Source organism: Pantherophis guttatus, chromosome 4, assembly GCF_059756535.1.
Source record: "Pantherophis guttatus breed Tessera chromosome 4, ASM5975653v1, whole genome shotgun sequence".
Classification (NCBI taxonomy): domain Eukaryota; kingdom Metazoa; phylum Chordata; class Lepidosauria; order Squamata; family Colubridae; genus Pantherophis; species Pantherophis guttatus.
In genome coordinates this window covers 44,642,065-44,662,562 of record NC_142066.1, presented here as the reverse complement: position 1 = coordinate 44,662,562, position 20,498 = coordinate 44,642,065, and the positions used below count along the sequence as shown (strand labels likewise).

The following is a 20,498-nucleotide window of genomic DNA, read 5'->3' as shown; positions in this document are numbered from 1 at the left end:
TAAATTGCAACTATCAATATATTTCACTTCTGCCCTACTTATCCTGCTAGCACAGCAAATATTTAAGTTTGTCTCTTTCATTCAGTTTTGTCTCCCTGATGAAAAGAAATTGTCTTTGTACAACTTGTGTGTTTATTTTTGGTTCAACATGTTGGCAGAACCCTGCTAGGTAAGCAATGTTCGATACATCATAGTTAAATCTTCCAGAGTTTTTGGCACTACGTGTAAACTCAGTTTTGGGGCCTATCCATTTAGAGGAAACTAAAAGCATGAAGGAACTGATGCTTTTGCAAATATTCACAACAAAGCTGATACAAGAAATAGACTCGAAGTAATGGAACATTTGGGTTCAGATAACATCTTATATTACATGTAAACTATATTAGATAAATTGCATTCAAATGAAACCATCTTCATAAAGTCCATTAGTAACATCCATAAGAAGTAGTAAAACCTGCTGAATATTTTTTCCATCTATACCGTCTGCAACTTTTGGATAATCCGACAATGCTTTTTTTTTGTGGTCTACCTTTAGATAACTGTGGCTTGCAATTCTGAAGTGTTATAATTGTGATCATCACAAAAAAAGGTGCAAATATTATAACAACCAACCAAAAGTCATAAAATAGGCAGCAGGATAAATGGTTTCAGTAAAACTATATTAAGCAGATCACAAGCGCTAATACATAAGCAACCACAGTTATTAGCAATCTAAGGGAAACTGCTGCCAAGTATAGTATATGAAAGGGCAAATGGTTCTCCTACATAGTTTCATAATATATGAAACTACAAGACACACCAAAACCTGCTTTTTAACAATTAAGCAGAATAAAACAGCTACCATGAGAGTTCATGTTTGAGCTATAAAATAGGATTAAAAACATCAACTGAAGACTTACGACTTATACTGGAAGCCACAAAACTTTTTTTTCTACAGTACAACTCTAAGTTTCTTTCAGCTTCCAGAATCTGTTGCAGCTCCAAGGTCAAGTTTACAGGCTTCTTTTGGAACTGTGATGCATTATAATGCAGGAACAGCCCAGAAAGATTGTTAACAGAGTCAGCACAATGTAGTGATTATGATGCTAGACTAGGGCCACTGAAATTGAGGTCCAAATCCATAGTCAGCTATGGAAATTCACCAGTTGCCCTGGGCCTGCTGCTCTCTCTCAGTCCAAATGCACAGGGAGTTGCTCTGAAGGTGAAATTAAGGATATTATTAGGGCTAGGAAAAAAAAAATTAAAGAAAATTTTGTTTTGACAAAACTTTGAATGAAGCACACTCTCAAAGATGCCTCTACCATGGTCATCTCCTTTCTAAGACCAAAACAAAATGTCCATACTGCTGTCCTCTGGTCTGCTTTGTAGCCTCTCCCAGTCTTTTCTGTATGACAGGAAAAGGCTCAAAAGAGAACCAAGGAGAATTCCATAGGGTATTGCAAGAGGGTATTGCAAGTACTATCTAATATAAAGCTCCCCTTGGTACAACCAAGTGACTCCCCAAGCTGGGTAGCAGAAACCCCACAGCACACAGCAGTGGGGGAACCTCAGGCTTACTGCCTCCCACCTGATGGAAGTCATCAGTATAGAAAATTGCACCATTCACCTCTCCCATATGCTGGTCAGCTGCCAAGCAGTTGAAGAGTCTGAAAGGGAGGAGATGAATTGTACAAAAGGGCCAAGAGTCTTTTGGGGAACGCTGAAGGAGAACACTAAGAATACTACCAGATTAGTTGCTGACAAGATCTACAACTGCACCAGGAAAAACATGAGCAGCAGCCAAAGATAGGAAGGGGCAGGGAACATAGTGGAAGCTCAGAGGGAGATCAGGTTTATTTCAGAACGACCAACAAATAACAAGCCTTTGCATAAGCAGATGAAGATGCAGTAGCCAGTTAATTGTGAAGATAACTACTATTCCTATTCCTGAATCTGGTCTCTTTATTCCAGTGATATGTAAGTCCTATTACCTATATATCTACGAGCACAAGAATAGTCCAGCTTATATTGCAGAACCATTTTTTTTTTTGCCTTAAAGCTTCTTTGCTAATGACAAGAGAATAGTTAAATATTTGTTTGCAATATAAGCTTCTATTCCATTAGCTTCACTCTGTTTTACCTACCCACACTGATGCAGAGTGGAATTTTGTCCTTCAGCATTGAAACATTTTCATGTTGCCAAGACTACACCCAGTCGGCACCATTTATCAGCCCCTCCACCTCCAAAGTGAGCCAACCTGCCTTATACTTTCCAAACCAAAGCAAAAGGTTTTACTCTCTCCAAGCAAGCAGCACCTAGGCAGCAAGGGAACTATTTGGCAGAGAGTTTCCAATGAAAAATCCCCAGCTACGGCCCGATGAGTCATCTCACTGCTTCACAGCAAGTTCCTGAAGAATAGACTAACTAAGCTGTAACTAGGGAGTGTGGTAGAAATCCTCCTCTGCCTCGGTTAAACTGCTGCCAATGACTTGCTGAGTTCTTTAATTCTAGAGTTCACTCTATTCCATAACCTATTTTCTTAAATGTATTGGCAGGCAAGAATCCTTAATTTTTGCTTTTTCATAAATTGTGAAAATGGTCATGTCAGTAATAAGCAGTCTAGCCAGAGTTTCCATTTTTTGCTGCCAGGAATGCAGGATGTCAGTGAAGAGGAAAGGCAACAAATAAAAACAATATAAAAACTATGAGGTTCAAACAGGCAAGAAATAGAGCAAGGAACACCCCCTGATTGAGGAACCCACCCACCCACCCCCTCCCCCACCCCACACCCAACCCATTATCCATCCCAGGGTTTGAAAGTACCTCTCCAATATTATCTTTTTCCCTGCAGTCATAGTGAGATCTCTTCTGGAGTAAACAGATCATGTGTTAGAACCAGAAAAAGATTGTGGAGAATCCTAACCACTGATGTTTATCTATTATTTATTTGCATCCTGCATTTATTTTTTACAAATAAGCTGGTGAACATATCCAACATATATCCCTCCTTCTATTTTCCCCACAACAACAACCCTGTGAGGTGAGGTGGGTTGGGCTGAGAGTGTGTGATTGGCTCAAAGTCACTCTGTTAGCTTTTGTGGTTTTCACAGCTTGTAGAAAGAATTAGCTGGTATCTTGCACAGCCCCAGTTTTAGTCAATTTAAACGATGTAGTTTTCAATCTGGCAGGAAAACAAGTTGCTCGCTGAAAATAAAGTCTTCATTAACTATAACATGATGATGTACCAAAAGTCAAGCATGCAACCTTATTGGTTCCTTAAGCACCACTGTGTGCATGTTTTGCTTCTCAGAATCCAAAAGCATCAGCAACATGCAATTACCACCTCCAGGTGCCTGTGCAATTATCTTCCATTTGATATCTATAAGGTAAGAAAGCAGCCTTGCTCTCCATATAAAGGACTGAAAGAATAACACATTATAACATATAGGCTAAAACATGGTTACCTAATTATGAGCAATCAGTATTCTGTGATGCCAGTGAATAAAGTTATTTTATGGTTAAATATTTTATGCAAATTTAGATAACTATGCTAATGTGATAAAACATAGTTATACTATCTAGAGTATTATAAGTTCTTCAGATAAGAGATCAACATGCATGTTTGGCAGATGAGTTTTTCAGGTGAAAAAAAAGCATAGCTTTAACAGAAATGAGGCAACATATGAAAGTAGCATCTCTAGATAACAGAGCTGGCTCAGTTCTTTTCCTTAGTCATTGGGAGTTAGCATCTATATTGTGCTGCACTAATCCCACATATGGAAGCAAAACTCCTCATTTAAAATACCATTTTAATAGGTAGGTCTACCTTCCAAACTCAAACTAATTCTTTCAACTCTGTCACCTACACACTTCCTACTATTAAAATCTATCTTGTACTGCAAAGAACCCAGACAAACAGGAGCACTAGTTCCTCCCATGCCATGTATCAAAGGGAACAAATCTTCACAATTGCCCTTACCACACACTTATAATTATCCTCTCCATCAAACCACAGTGAAGGCACAAATATTATCCTGGGCTTATTGTTGTAACTGTCCTAAAGAATATTCACCAACCTTCTATGAAGAAATATCAGCAATGTAATAACTTAAATCAACCCTTCACCTATAATGTCAGTTGAAAAGAAGGATGCTGCACCATCTAAGGTAAGTAGGGTAGCAATGTTATGATTAAATGGCAACTAAATTTTAACAGAGCAAAGCTGCTATAATCTGGCAAAAATATAGCACTCTGCTGTTTTGATTTCTGCATAGGAAAAGAGAGTGAGTGTTGGCAGCAAAAGATGCATTTATCATCTGGTGATAGGCACCTGGCAAGTTCACAGGATTCAGCTTTCCAATCGTCTGGAGCCAGCAGCACTTCCCTCTCCTAGCCAAAGGCCAGGGCTACATGCATTTGTGAGGCTGAAAACTGCACAATGAGAGTGGGAAAACTTCTCCTGTCATCATTGAGACCATTTTATCTTTGGTATTTGTAATTCAGCCCTTGTGTGCTATTTATGGCAGAAAACAGATCTCAAAAATAAATAAATAAATAAATAAATAAAATAAACCCAGGTGGTGTTGGCTGGTGAGAAAGCAACGTGCAAAGAATTTATTTCCCAGTACGATTAAAACTGTCGCTCCTGGACTCTAGAAACAATACAGGATGAAAATAAACTTATATTTTAAAAATATATAATAGCTTGTGTCTACCATTGCTTTTTTAATTGGTTTTTTTAAAAAATTAAACTAAGGAACTACCAGATAATTATTTGCAGGAGATTAACAAATTGGAGTATCTAGAGCAGAGGAGAAGATGATGTGGTAGCACCATCATCACCATTCAGAAATAAAGAGATAAAATATTCCCTGAAGTCAAATTTGACTCTTGGTGATGACATAGGTATGTTTATGCAGGGTTTTTTTTTTTTGCAATAATACATAACTAGTTTCATAGTGATTTCTTCTGGGATGTTATTTTAGCTTCCCAGGCTACCCCACAACTGATTTCCTGGTGGTCTCCCATCCAAATATTAATTAGATCCTACCCTACATATTTTTCAAGCTCTGCTAAGGTCAGCTAGATGCTGTCATCTGCACGTCAAGCCTCTTGTACTGGAAGAGATACAAACATTACACATGGATCTGTTTGTCAAAAAGAGGAGGAGGAAACATGTTATTTCTAGGATGCCTTCCACCGGGCTGTAGTTCAACACAATAAAAATAGCAGATAAAGACTAAACAGCAGTTAAAATTACACCAAAGCAATACAACTAATATACATCACAATATTATAGTCACAATAACAATAGCCAATTAAAAATACTGTAAGGTTTCAAATCAACATACACTCTCACTTCACTTTTTCCCTCATGGGAGAGTATTTTGTGATTGCAATATAGCAACAGTGTGTGCATGTGAAGAGGGGGTCACAATATAACACCTACCTTTCTTAGGACTCAGGTCCCTATCATTTTTTTTTCTTTTCCAGATGGCTAGATAGATGGCTTCTATTTATTCTGTGCTGTTAACAAAGCCTGAGAACTTCTGAAAACAGAAGCTAAACTTCTCAAACCCCCTCCTTTTTTAACCTTTTTACATCATTCTGTGTATGGAGAGGAGGATGGAGGAGGAAGACACCTTGAGCTGGTGGAGCAGCAGAGAGTCATCCTAGTCAATTGCCAAAGTTGAACTGAAACTAGAATTCAGAAGGCTAGATTTCAGAACTTGACCAGAAAATAGAAGGACCATTTTCACTGCATGTTCAAGCCTGACCCAGGAAGGCAGATTGCTTTGCACTGTCCTAGCTCACTTCACACCCATAAAGCTACATGAGAAAGCAAAATGCATGGATGTTTCTTCTGCAGTCACAGGCTTTTTTAGATTTTTAGTAGACCCAGCAGGGGTAATGGTGAGATAAAAAATGGCAGAGTAGCTTATAAGAAGAAATTATGGGGACTGCTCACAACACTCACATTCCAATTTCTCTGTTTCCCCCAAAATGGAACCTGCCACAGGCTATTTGCAAATAAATCATGCAAATCCATTCCTGCGCAAGTTTCTGCTACTCTGCCCATGTACTGAAAGTTATCAGTATCAGTCACTAGAAATCATAGTTCTTAGCATCTCATATGATTAATTATTAATTATTTTTGTAGTTTGGTAGCTACCTCCCCCCACTTCAGTGCATTTCTGGAAGATTCTTATGCAGAGACCCACTTGAGTTTTATTTGACTCCAGAATTTCTAAGTTACTTTATGTTAAAATACTTGGTTAGTCTCACCATTTAAGCAAAACAATCTCAAGGGCAAATCTAAACTCAGTCTTCAAGGACTTTGCAGAAGATAAGCTAGGCATCTCCTCCTTTGACAAGGGACTGCAGTCAAGAAAGGGAATAAAGTGAGCATAGAAGTGTTGTCCAGAGCTGAAGAAAGAATTTAGACGATGAGAACTGGAAGGCTGAGATTCCACAGCCAAACAAATCTTTCACTTTCTTTCTTAATTTCCACTGGTCATCCACTTATACCACTGTGCAGCTACTGTCAGGATTTTTTTTGTTGCAAATGTACTTTTTAAAAACTCCTTCCTTAATGCAAATATTAAATCACCTGAAGAGACAATTAACATGGTCTTTATAAGATCCAGTAATAGAGCAAAAATAGAAGTATCTCCTCAAACTAAGCTCAATTCCACTTACCACACCTTGATGCTATGTCGTTTACCAAACAGCAATGAAGAAATGGTTCACTATTATCTTTTCCACATTTTTTAAAAATTTCCCAGTCTAATCCATAAACTGGACATTTTCTCATGATTAACTACGTGATGCTTAGCTCTTTTTCCTCCTTAAACTCAAATAAAGTCAGCTAAATGCAGCCATACTTAATCAACACTCTCAGTAAAACTGATACCTAGAAGAAAACTACAACAAATGATGTAATGTGTTGTTACAGTGAAATGAGATCAGAGGAACTAAGATAAGGAAAAGGGTGCCATATGAATATGATTTATATCTCACCTAGTAAAATTCTCTGCTATCTTTAGCTATATCAGATATCCAGATATTTCAGTGAAGAGTAATACTATCATGCCATCATTAAGTTCTCCCCCTGTCAATTAATTGGACTTTTCCAGTCATTACTGTTTTTCCATTAAAAGAAATCTAGTCCCCATCGCTTCCATACCATTTTCCAAAGATTTTTTTTTCCCTTTCGTGCCAGAGTATTGCTCCGTAGTCATAGCCCCCCCCAGAGTTCTTTTACTGATCTCAGCATGATTTTTCTACATCTACCTTTTAACGAGCCATGTAACCCCACTTGCTTTCAGAAATTTGCAGAAATGTATAAATTCCCAGTTTTCACAAACAAGAAAAGCACCATATATCTGTAGCATCTCAGTCTATTATGCAGGTGTTTCTTCTGTATTATACGCTTAGCCGACACCGTATTTTCTTTCCATATATACTTTTTCAAGCCATTACTTCTAATCACTTGTACAGTATACCTGAAGTCTGAAACAGAAGCTCTCTAAAGCTCCTGGTATGCAACATTTTCTGTCCACTCTTCATTCCATCTTTATTTTAATTGTTCCTTTCTGTAGTTTTTTTCGAGCAGCAGTCACATTTCTCCAAAATACATTATACACTGTCCTGCTTTACAAAATGGAGATATTGCGTTTACATACAGATGATTCCGAATGCATGCGTTTATTCTCCTGCCTCCATTTTTAGTAAGCTTTCCCTTAGGACCAAAAAACACCCCCCCACACACACCAATCTTATGTGAATGAATACGGTCAATTCAGGCACCTTCTACTTTACCCATCGTCCATTGGAGATAGGGCGGCATATAAATCGCATTAAACTTCTACTTTACCCTTTGATAAAAGTTTCTCATGCATCCTATGTATCATTTCTATTATGGCCCGTTCCGCATAATGGGAAAGATGTATTCAGAGCTCTTTTCAAACTTCCCGACAATCTCGCTGCGTTATGTCACCTGTAAACTGGGCTTACTCCTTATTCAATTCCAAACTATTCCCACCAAAGGGCTTAACACCCTCCCACAAAATTCAGTCCAGCAAAACCTGCCTCACCAATGTCTTCTCTGTCAGTGACATCCGGAACTTCATGACACTCCCCTTCTGCCTTCCCCCTCCTAACAGAGCCTCTCCTGCCCTCCACCGTTCCTATCAATATGCCAATCTCCTAGTGACCCCCTTCCATACTGTACAATTTATCCCCTATTTCCGTATAACCACTCTCTTCGGCCTCATTATGCACATATACGCATGCCTGCACAGTGCTTCCCCTACACCCCCCCCCAGTCCCCCCCCACCCCCAATGCCCTTCTCCCCACCCACCACCCCCACCCCTCTCAGCCATCCAGTACTTCTCTGAGCAATACTTAGGCCTAGGAATTGCAACCCCCCCCCACCCCACCCCCCCCCACTCCCCACCCCCGTTACCTGCCCGATCTCCATCTCCGTTCCTCCGGGACTGCAATTGGAAAGGGAAGGTGGACTTGAGCGGCTGCAACCCGACCCAACAGGAGGAGGAAGTCCCCGCCGCCATCGCCCCGGCTGAGAAAGTCAAAGCCGCTTGCGGACTGTCGATCAGCCGAACAACTCCTCAACCTTTACTCTTAACGCCCCGCTCGCAACTACGTGACGGGCGACTCGGTCCCAGGACGAAAACCGAACGGGAGGCATTTTCTCCACGCTAGAGGCGTGGCTTCGCGCAACCGCCGCCGCTCATTGGCCAACAAAGTTGGACAAGGTGGGATTTAGGCGAAGACTCACACGGTCCTCTCCAGCGAATAACTCCACCTTTTTCTACTGCCGGTGCGTTTCCTGTCTTGTGGGGAGTAAACGCAGCCTAGGGGAAAAAGAAAAAGAAAACAAAACAAAACCTTGGATTTCTTTTTTCTTGTTGTGGTTCCGCTATTCAGCAGCAATAATGTTCCCCTTTCCAGTTTGTTTTACGGGTGGGAAACCATCTAAATAGCCCCCACCCCCACCCCCACCTCCAGAAAAAAAAAAAAAAAAAAGCACGTTTTATAGCCAGGCTTGGAGATCATACTTTTTTTCTAACTTCGATTCTTACGTTGTGATTCACGTTTTATTAAATTGTTTTGAATACGTCAAAAATTGGGGGATGGGGGTGGTAATCTGGTGAAATACTGCAAAAGAAACGTCAAACAGAATAGACCTTAACTGCAAGCTTTAAGATGATGAGGATGATGCAACTTTGGCTGGACTCTAGAAATTAGTCCAGTACTCCTCAACTATTACACCAAGGTCTCTTTGCCTCTTCTGAAATAAAGTTGAAATGTCTTTCTGTTCAAAAGAAACTTATTTTAGACGAAACAGCCTTAGCATCATCTCTAACTTTCTGTACTGCTGTCATGAACTTAATTCTTTGCTTTAACAGTCTCCCTCCCCCAGTTTACAAAAGGGAAGCAACAGAGTATAATGGTAATTGCATGGTTATTTGTAAATGCTTGAAGGGCACATCTTAAAAGGGAAAGCACATTGTTACAAGTGTTACAAAAAACGAAAACAAAAATTCAACATCTGTAGACTAAAGGTATTCAACAATATGATTATTCAAATGGCATAAATGAAAAGACTACAACCTATGTTTGTGCAGCAGTACTAAACCACAATATGCATCACCATTTCCTTTAGCAGGGCAGCCAAATAAAAGGTTGAATTCAGATGTAGCTAGAATCAGAACCAGAAGCAAAATTTCTTCTGCTAGTTACCAAATTTCAAATGCTTCTCAGTGCAGAAAGAAATCATAGTTCCCCTTAATTATTGTATTTTCAGTCACTGCATTAGATCTAGCCCTGAAATCTCTGGAAGAACAATATTAATATATAGCCTTGCAGAACCGAGTTAAATTTAATGAGTGCTTGAGCTACAGACAAAGACAACTAGTTTGGTTATGAACAAACACTGTGCTGCTGAATTATATTTATTTATTGAATTATATTTATTGCTGGAAATACTGAATTATATTTACTTAGAAGAAAAGCTAGCTTCCCCCCCACAAAAAAATAATTTATCTTTAAAATAGAAGGTTTATCTGAGATTTATTACCAATAGTATAATGATGGAAAATTGGATTTTATCTCTCCCATCTTCTACCCTTTCTTTTGGGGAAATAGTGCCCAATCTAAAGCATGTTTGCTCAGTAATTTAATTACATTTCCTCTGGATTCAAGAGAAATTACTCCCAAATCAGTGCGCAATGAATATTCAATGTAAGTAATTTCATGGGAGCAGTGGCATGTTCATTTCAAGGACTTAGATCAGCAACAGACAAACATAGTACCCCCAGTAGGTATTATTATTTATGACCACTGGCAATGCTATCTGCAGAAATGGAAATTGCAGCTCAAAACATCTGAAAGACACCAAATTCCCTACCGTGGGAAAGAAGCAATATTATGCGTAGAGACATCCAAGAATCTGCAGAAGTATTTCCATTGCAAAGATTAGGCTACATTCTTGCACAGTTGGAAGAATATGGACTCAAATATTTATTTATTTATCTATCAAATTCATACAGACACCCATTTTCCCAAAGGTGATTCTGGATGGTACAAAACAATAAATAAAGCAGCAAATATATATATATATATTTTAAAAATCTAGAAATCCATAGTAATACATAGCAACAAAAATTACTACCCATGAGTGAAAGGAGAATAAAAATGCCCCCCTTAGCAATGGAGCCATCAAGACAAATCTCCAGCTCCTAACCACTTATAAAAATAAAAGGGCAGAACAGCAAAGAAAATACACAAGCATGCACTGTTCTTTTAGATATCTCCAATAGAGGGCTGCAAAAATCTCAGTGATCACTAGATAAAAACATAAAGCTGGTTTTGTTGGCTTTGCTCCCATCTAAATTGTCACTGGACTGATTGCAGACCGGATATTGTACTGTACTACTGTCTGATATATTGTGTTCCTAACAAAATTCAACTGAAGGGGTTACATGTGACGGAATGTCTATGGACCTTGAGAGTTCAACGTTAGAGAAAAAAATTTCTGAGACCAGGTGAGAGGAAAATGTGAGAAAGAGACTCAAACTAACTCCACTTTAATTGTTCTAGGTATAAACTGAGTTAGAGCCACTGGGCTCAGGTATTCTGGGAATTGAAGTTCATAGGTTGTAAAGGGGCCATAGTTGCTCACCCCTGAGTTAAACTGTTGGAGCAGGAGTAGGGTTTTAATCCATCCTCAGCAATAGAAGCTTCTAGATCAGAGGTCTTCAAACTTGGCAGGTTTAAGCCAGCCAAGACCTCTGTTCTAGATAATATTGGGCTAGTCATTATCTCCCAGATCAGCAACCTCATAGGATTGTTGTTGTAGGGAAAAATAGGGAAAAGCACTATATATGCCACCTTGAACTCCTGAATGATAAGTAGAATATAAACTTTATAAAGGAAAAGGTTGGTCTAACTTTAAAAAAAATATCCTCTAGAATTTCAAAAAGTAAGAATTTCTGAAGCAAATGAAAGGACTGAATATTGCAATACTATTGTACTACAATCTGGGTTAATGACCAATTCACAAAGAGAATGTCAATTTTGCTTCAGTCTCATGTCTATCTCTCACTGTCTGGTACATCTGCCAACAAGTGGGTGGGGTGAACATATCTACTACAAAAGTTATGGCAGATTCTCTGAATACCTTAAAAAGATAAAAGAGGGGAGAAAAGAGCACCAGATTATCTGAAGAAAGAAAAAAAGAGCCCTCACATAACATAACACAGCAAAGAAAAGCTCTCCATTTTATTCCCTAATTTAATTTGCAGTACTTTGAATTTTTAAAAAGCCAGACAAGAAATATTGATCCATAACTAAGGTCAGTCCTGCACGCTCATGGATTGTTCAAATCCACATGTTAAGCCATAGTGTTTTTCCCTACTTGCATTTACTCATGAAACAAAAAATTTAAAAAATAACCCTGGCTATGAGGGGTCCTTGGTGCTCTCTGAGCTTGGTTGCTTTCTTACAGACATGTACCCAAACTAGGTAACATCATCAGTGCTAGCAAGGAGTGGGGTTTGCTCTTAGTTTATATTCTAGTAACTTGCCCTGTCAGTGCTGATGGGGTAATCTTAGAGGTTCTTTGGAAGGGCTGTTTACTGTTGGCTTGTTTGGCAATTCCTTGATTTGGGTTTACTTGACTGTTGGTCTGATGTTAATCTTGGTATTAATCTATGCTCATCTAGATGCTGATTACTGGTGTGAAGGTGTGTTTGTCTTATTGCTCCCTCTTTGGCTTGTTGATTGCCTCTGGCATAGTGTATAAATATTGTTTATGTCTCTATTGATGGCTAATATGTCAGAGTGCCAGGCTTCTAGAAATTCTCTAGCAGTTTTGGACTTGGCTTGGTTTAGGATGGTCACAATTTTTTAGTTGAAACTATGGTTAGGTCTGTTCATATGTTGTGAAATTAAAGAGATTACATCGTATCTTCTGACTATAGTTGGTGTTCATGCATGTATTCTGCCAGTCTTACACCTGTTTGTCCTACATGGTGGCTGTTGCAATCATTATACTGAATATTGTATATGACTCCTGTTTTTTCCTCTGGGGCCATTGGTTCTTTTTGTTTACTTAGAATGTTATGAAGGGCTTTAGTTGGCTTGTATGCTACAGTAATTCCATGTGGTTGTGGTAGTCTATTGGTGGTTCCTAAGGTGTTCTTGATATTTGACAGTGTTATTCTTTTCATTGACTATTTCTATATGGTATTTATATTATAGCATCTCTCTCCCCACTCCTGTTTCTAGAATATTTACCTTCATCCCATCTCCAGGACATGAATGAGACAGGGTTATATCATCCAGAGCTGCCTGTTATTCAAAGGAGTCTTGTTGCCTTTTCTGACTGCTGAAGCTGCAATAGAAGTGGGATAAAGTTGGAAAAGAGGATAGTCAATTTCATGCAAGTAGTGTTTTCTACCAATGATGATTGATTAGTAATTCAATTTAGCAGTAAGGAAAGGCCTCAAACATAGTTTGCTTAGTTTTAATTTAATGTATTGTGTAAAATCAACCATGAGTTTGTCAAACATGGGTTTAGTATATTACATGAATATAGCTAATCATAATTTATTCAATAAACTAGTGGAGCAAATCTGACTTTGTACACTGTCTGCAATTATTTACCGCTGTTACACATATCTTAATTCCTGTATTTACATTTATTTTCTTCCAAATATGCAAAAAAAACCCAAAAGCCTTTAACTTCCAACATATATCTAATTGAGTATCTAAAAATCTATAATTTTAAATTATTTCACAGCACATCCATTAATATCTGCATCTAGGTAGGTGAATATAATCTTAGAGTCTTAGCATCTTATTTAGATAGATATTATTGTATTTTATAGTTTTATTATATCATAGATTACAATATATGAGTGCCATTAGTTGCCAGTTTGCTTCAGTCCAATGCAAGGTGTTGGTTCTTACCTTTAAAGCCCTTCATGGCATTTGTCCAGATTACTTGAGCAATTATTTCACTACAATGGGATTTTCCTATCCCATCAGCACCTGAAGGGCCATAGTGCAGACTCTGTCAGTCAAGGAATTCTGGCTGATGGGGGTCCAGGAAAATAACGTTTTCTGCAATGGCTCCTACCCTCTAGAACAGGGGTGTCAAACTAAATTTCATTGAGGGTCACATCAGGGCTGTGGTTGACCTCGGGGGGGGAAGGGCTTGGGTGGGCGTGGCCGACTGGGTGGGTGTGGTCAACTGGGTAGGCATGGCCAGCTTGATGCCACTCCCCAAACTGCTGGCATGTTTCCTCTTCGCATTGGGTAGACCGGGCCAAAGCTATGCTGGCCTGATCTTTCATCTTCGCACTGGGTAGACCAGGCTGAAGCTACATTGGCCTGATCTTTCTTCACACTGGGTAGACCGGGCTGAAGCCATCCTGGCACAATCTTGCTTCTTCACATTGGATAGACCAGAATGGCCCTATGGGCTGGATCCAATCACATTGTGGGCCAGATCCGGCCCGTGGGCCTTGAGTTTGACATCCCTGCTCTAGAACATCATGCCCACCCCCTCAACTTGAGACCCATACCTGATGGAGGCATGTCATTCTGGAGGTGGACTAAGTTAAGACCCCATCTTCTCCCCATGTGCTTCTTGCTCACTTGTTTGCCATCTTAGTCAATTTTAGTGTTACTATTTATTATTTATATGTTTTGTCTTGCTGTTTTTATTGATTGCAAACTGCCTAGAGTCAACTTTAGATGAGGTGAACAGCTTGTAAATTTAATACATAAATAAATAAAATAACAAACGAATAGCAGAGGTGGCCTATTATTTTTCCCTAGTCAATTGTGCCAATTGTGTAAATTGGGTTTAACATCTATATTATAATTCACGAAAGCCTTTTATGGAAGAAAAACTCTCCAGTAAGAATGACAATTTAATAGGTAGGGCTATATTCCAACCCAAACTAATTCTTTCAACCCTGTCACCTATACACTTCCTACCATTAAAGCCTATCTTGTACTACCCGAAACAAGCGGAAGCAATAGTTTCTCCCATGCCATAAGTGTCAAAGAGAACAAATCTCCACAATTGCCCTTACTTCAGATTTATAATTATCCTCTCCATCAAGCAAATCACACTGAAGGCCCAAATGTTGTCTTTGGCATATTGCTTTAACTGTCCTAAAGAACATTAATCAACCTTCCAACTGTGGAGTGATATCAACAATGTAATACTTAAATCAACCCTTCACTTGCAAAGAAATGTCAGCTGAAAGGAAGAATGTTACACAACCTATGGCAAGTAGGGAAGCAATGTTATGATTAAATAGCAACTAAATCATAACAGTGCAAAACTGCTATAATCTGGCCATAACATAGCTCTCCTCTGTTTTTTTTAATTTCTGCATGAGGGAGAATATTGGCAATGGAATTTGCACTTATCACCTGATAGGCACTTGGCAACTGCACAGAGCTCAACTTTCCAATAGTTTGGGTAATAGACTGAGGTAAAACTCCACTATCTCCTCATTTGCATCTTGCTCCCTTCTTTGCCATCATTGTTAGCTTTTAGGTCAATTTTAGTGTTAATATTTATTTAACCAAATAACAGGATAACGGAGTTGGAAGGGACTTTGGAGGTCTTCTAGTCCAATCTGTTGTTTAAGCCTGAGACCCAATATCATTTCAGACAAATAGTTGCCCAATCCCTTCTTTAAAATTTCCAGTGATAGAGCACCCACAACTTCTGTATAAGTTATTACTTATTACATTATTTAAATGTTTTTATCTTGTTGCTTTTATTTATTCCAGCCCCCTAGAGTCACCTCTAAGTGAAATGGGTGACATATAAGTTTAATAAATAAAATATTATGAATAAAGAATAGGGGGTAAACTACAATTAGATGCTTTTCTTCCTAAATTCAAGTCCAAGGTTCCAGTCTGTAGAGTAATTGGCCTTGAAATTTTTTTTAAAAAAGGAATAGGGACAAAAACAAATGTTAAATTGGATCTAAAAATTACTCTCCCTGGCCCCTACATACAGTACTACAAATGCTTCCCACAGTAAGTCTTGTATCACAAGAGTGATTTTTCTGCAATGAAATCATAGTGAAATCAATAGGATGTTGGTTCAAACTCGAAAATAATTGACAGGAATTATATAATATTATATGTTTCTATCTGCACTGACTTCTCTTATTTTAAAATGCAAGAAGGGTCAGATCACCGGCTTATCTAGCCCAGCATTCAGGCCTGGTTTGTAAAAATATTCAGCAAAAGACACATGATCCAATTAATCATTGTGGGGACTGTGCCTCCTCTTTTTATGATTAGCCCTTGAACAAAAGTTATAACTGTATATAAAGTTAGTAATGTATAAATCTGGCAGCAATCACCAATTCCACTTAGTCCCCAGCAGAATTTGAAACCAAGCTATTAGTTATGGTTAACTAGAAATGATGGCTTTAGTCTCCCTATCATGCACAATTTTGGGATGGAAAGAAGTGGAAAATGGCACTGCACATATCTCAGTTAATTAGCTAGTTGCTATATACAACAGTATCAGTGGGTGGTCCCTTGCTCTAATGTATTAACAAGGGAAATCAGAGCAGCAAAAAGAAGCTACTCTGAAAAGCTAAAGAATCAGTTCTTAAGAAATGAACCAGAAAACATGTGGAAAACTCTTAAAAATATCACTGGCTACAGCAAACCTCCTTCCCAGGCTGAAGGAAATCAACAACTGGCAGATGACCTGAATGTGTTTTACTGCAGGTTTGAAAGGAAACTACAGCCACCTATCTCTACAACCCCCATCTCAGACACACCAACAACAGCCAAGCCTCCTGCAACTGAACCCATCCCATTGGGTTCACAACCCCTAGTGATCACATAAAAGGAAGTGCAAGACCTATTTCACAGACAAAAGCCAGGAAAAGCTCTAGGCCCAGACAAGATAACTCCTTCTTGCTTAAAAGTCTGTGCTGACCAATTGGCCCCCATCTTCACCCGAATCTTCAATAAATCACTAGAGATGTGCTATGTTCCTTCTTACGTCAAACGCTCTACTATCATCCCAGTGCCGAAGAAGCCATCAAGGAACTGAATGACTACAGACTAGTTGCTCTAACATCTGTAGTCATGAAAACCTTTGAAAGGCTAGTGCTGTCCCACTTGAAAACCATCACGGATCCACTGTTAGGCCCCTTGCAATTTGCATACTGAGCAAATAGATCAACAGATGATGCTGTTAATATGGCTCTGCACTACATCCTACAACATCTTGAATCTCCAAAGACCTACGCAAGGGTCCTCTTTGTAGACTTTAGTTCAGCATTCAATACCATCATTCCAGACACTCTTCTAACTAAGCTAAACCAGCTAGAGGTACCTGAACACACTTGTAAGTGGATCATAAGCTTCCTAACAAATAGGAAGCAGCAGGTGAAGCTAAGCAGAATCACATCAGATACCTGTACAATTAGCACAGTGGCCCCTCAGAGCTATGTGCTCTCCCCACTTCTCTCTGTATACCAATGACTGCATCTCTAACGATCCATCTGTTAAACTGCTGAAGTTCACAGATGACACAACAGTGATAGGTCTCATTCGAGACAATGATGAATCTGTATACAGATGGGAGGTTGAACAACTAGCCTTCTGGTGCGACCGGAACAATCTGGAACTGAACACACTCAAAACGGTAGAAATGGTGGTAGACTTTAGGAGAAACCCTTCCATACTTCCACCTCTCACAATACTAGACAACACAGTATCAACAGTAGAGACCTTCAAATTTCTAGGTTCTACCATAATGCAAGATCTAAAATGGACAGCTAACATCAAAAACGTCATCAAAAAAGCACAACAAAGCATGTTCTTTCTGCGCCAACTCAGAAAGCTCAAACTGCCCAAGGAGCTGCTGATTCAGTTCTACAAAGGAACTATTGAGTCTGTCATCTGCACCTCTATAACTGTCTGGTTTGGTTCTGCAACCCAACAAAGCAAACACAGACTTCAGAGGATAATTAGAACTGCAGAAAAAGCATTTGCTATCAATCTGCCTTCCATTGAGGACCTGTATACTGCACGAGTCAAAAAGAGGGCTGTGAAAATATTTACAGACCCCTCACATCAGTGGTGGGTTGCTACCAGTTTGGCGCGGTTCTACCGAATAGGTAGTAACTTTAGGAAGTAGTTCTCTGAACGGGTAGTAACAGCAGCCAGGCCACACCCCCGAACCGGTTCACCGGTCGCTGCTTGCTCACCCACCTGAAGCTGACCGGAGCAAAGAAGCCTCTCAGCCGCCTGGCTGCAGGGTGCCGAAAAGTCCTTCAGCCGGTGAGAAGAAAGCTGTGCATGTGCGAAGATTGTGGCAGTGACCGGAGGTCTTTCCGGCGTTGTGCACCAGTGGCTGGGTGGAAAAGAAGCCTCTCAGCTTCCAAGTTCAGCAGCAGGCTCACTCCCTTCACACAGGGTTGCTTTTCTCCACGCCCGAGAAAGATCAAAAGGTACGGAGCAGCCTTTAATGACAAAGTCGCCTAGACGAGGTAAAAGAAAACAAACCACTGAGGGAAGGAGCCCACCAAAGCTGCTGGCATTGCAGCCGCCCCCCCCCCGGCCCCGCAGCTTGGAGCTCCAAGAGGAAGAGGTCCTCGGCTGTTGCGAAGAAGCGGCAGCTCTGGGTGCACCACACCTGCTTCTTTCTCTTTGAGAGCCGCTTTGCAAACAAGGTGCAAAGCGGCTCTCAAAGAGAATGAAGCAGGCGTGGTGCACCCAGAGCTGCCGCTTCTTCGCAACAGCCGAGGACAGAAGAGTTTGCTCAGGAGCGACGCCAGCAAGAAAGATGGCTGGGTTGGAGGGAGGCATAGCCTGAGCTCTCTGGGATGGGTAAACAAGTGAGGGGAGGCGAAGGGGAGCGGACTTGGCCCTCCACATGTTGTATCCCCCTCCCAGCCTTCGCCCGAGCCTCCGTGCCACTAGTATCTCCCGAAGCTGCTGCCGTTGGAGCCGTGATAGGGACTGGGGCAGTCCGGTAGCAGCCATGAGCCATGCTTTTCTCTAAGCGCTGTGGGTGGCAGAGGGAAACAGGTGCTTCTCTCTGTGAGACTTGGAGGAAAGCGCAGCTCATGGCTGCTAAAGCACCTCAATCAGCTACAGCCCAGACAAGCTGAGGAACTGTGGGGAGCCTCCCATATGTTGCACCCCCCTCCCAGCCTTTGCCCATGCCTCCGTGCCGCCAGTGTCTTCCAAAGCCACTGCCATTGGAGCCGTGACAGGGATGGGGCAGCCCAGTAAGCTGGGTGTCCAAAAATGGTGCGGAGGTGCGGGGGGAAGGCTGGGAGGGGATACAACACGTGGGAGGCTCCCCGCAGTTCCTTGGCTCATCTGGGCTGCAGCCGAGTCTGTTGCCCTGAGCTGGCGGAGTGGGTTGCTCCGGCTGCAATCACCAGGAAGGCCCGTCAGATGCAAGAAGGGGCACTTTTCGGCCAGGAAGGGCAATGGAGGGAAAGCCAAGACGACCACTGCCATCCCACTCATCCCGACCTCGATATGGGGCCGGAGTGTCAAAAAAAAAGTTTCAAAAAGTCCCAAACATTTTAGCTACCTTTTCGGCGGGCGTGGCTTGGGGGGGTCATGTGACTGAGTGCATGAGTGATGTCACGTTGGCCATGCCCACCACCTAGCCACACCCACTGAACCGGTAGTAAAAATATTTAGAACCCACCACTGCCTCACATCCTGGACATAAACTGTTTCAACTTCTATCCTCAAAATGAACCTATAGAGCACTGCACACCAGAACAACTAGACACAAGAATAGTTTTTTCCTGAACGCCATCACTCTGCTAAACAAATAATTCCCTCAATACTGTCAAACTATTTACTAAGTCTGCACTACTACCGTGTTTCCCCAAAAATAAGACCTGTCTTATATTTTTGGAACCCTGAAATAAGTGCTTGGCCTTATTGCCATGCGCTCAAAAGCCCAATTGGCCTTATTATTAGGGGTTGTCTTATTTTGGGGAAAACAGGGTATTAATCTTCTCATCTTTTCATTGTTCCCATCACCCATCTCCTCTCACTTATGACTGTATGACTGTAACCTTGTTGCTGGTATCCTTACGATTTATATTGATATTGCTTCCTGATTGTTTATTTGTAACCTATGATTATCATTAAGTGTTGTACCTTATGATTCTTGATGAACGTATCTTTTATTTTATGTATGCTGAGAGCATATATACCAAGATAAATTCCTTGTGTGTCCAATCACACTTGGCTAATAAAAAAAAATCTATTCTATTCTATTCTGTTCTGTTCTGTTCTATTTTATTCAGAAATAAGTTTTTCTTCATTGATCTGACCTACAGTACTGTGAACAGGTAACTTAGGTAACTTAGAGACTGAACTGCTTCCTGTGGCTGTGTTGTTCTTACCTCATACGCCCTGAGAATTTTAAGGCTACTAGTTTATGTGAGTTAAGGGAAATCATAAATCATTTCTTGATAGGATATGGAAAACAATATCATGTTCTAGGTAATGACATTACTTTCATAATCAGACCGAGAGTTGTTTTCATGGTCCAGCCAGATGGGTAATAGCTATTGTCATGTGGCAAGCTCAGAGCATGAATATATATGGCTAACTTGAGCTCTTTGCTGAAGATGTAAATTAGAAGAAGGTGCTATTCACTGAGTTATTTAAATAGGGACATATTAACAAACTTATGTAGGCCCTCTAGTTGCCTCAGAATCTACCACTGTGTGATATAGATGAAAGACATAAAAATGAGATACATTATAGGTGGGAAAAAGTGACATTGTTACTCTCTTTCTCAGAGTCTTTGGATATCAAATGCATGCAGCTGAGAACCAGCAAACCTCTCTGCCTACTGCAAAAATGCAAATATAAGATCACTGTTTATATTGTGGAATTTTAGAATATTGTTCAATTTTACAATGAGTTTGCTTTGCTATATTTCTCTGC

The 20,498-nt window shown here is 40.3% G+C and overlaps 1 protein-coding gene and 1 long non-coding RNA gene across 6 annotated transcripts in view; both read right to left on the bottom strand.

Moving 5' to 3' along the window:
- FAM117A (family with sequence similarity 117 member A) overlaps nt 1–8,746 on the bottom strand; it is a 32,246-nt gene extending 23,500 nt beyond the window's left edge. For 2 of the 5 annotated variants that reach the window (XM_034415471.3, XM_034415466.3), the window contains exon 1: nt 8,449–8,746. In XM_034415471.3, coding sequence (XP_034271362.1) covers nt 8,449–8,554 — 106 coding nt within the window. In that variant the 5' untranslated portion in view covers nt 8,555–8,746. The remainder of the gene's footprint in view (nt 1–8,448) is intronic. The other 3 variants (XM_034415469.3, XM_034415468.3, XM_087892033.1) reach the window with 3 other exon arrangements.
- Nucleotides 1–20,498, bottom strand: part of LOC148114073 (uncharacterized) — a 228,296-nt gene that overhangs the window by 53,730 nt on the left and 154,068 nt on the right. The window lies entirely within an intron of this gene.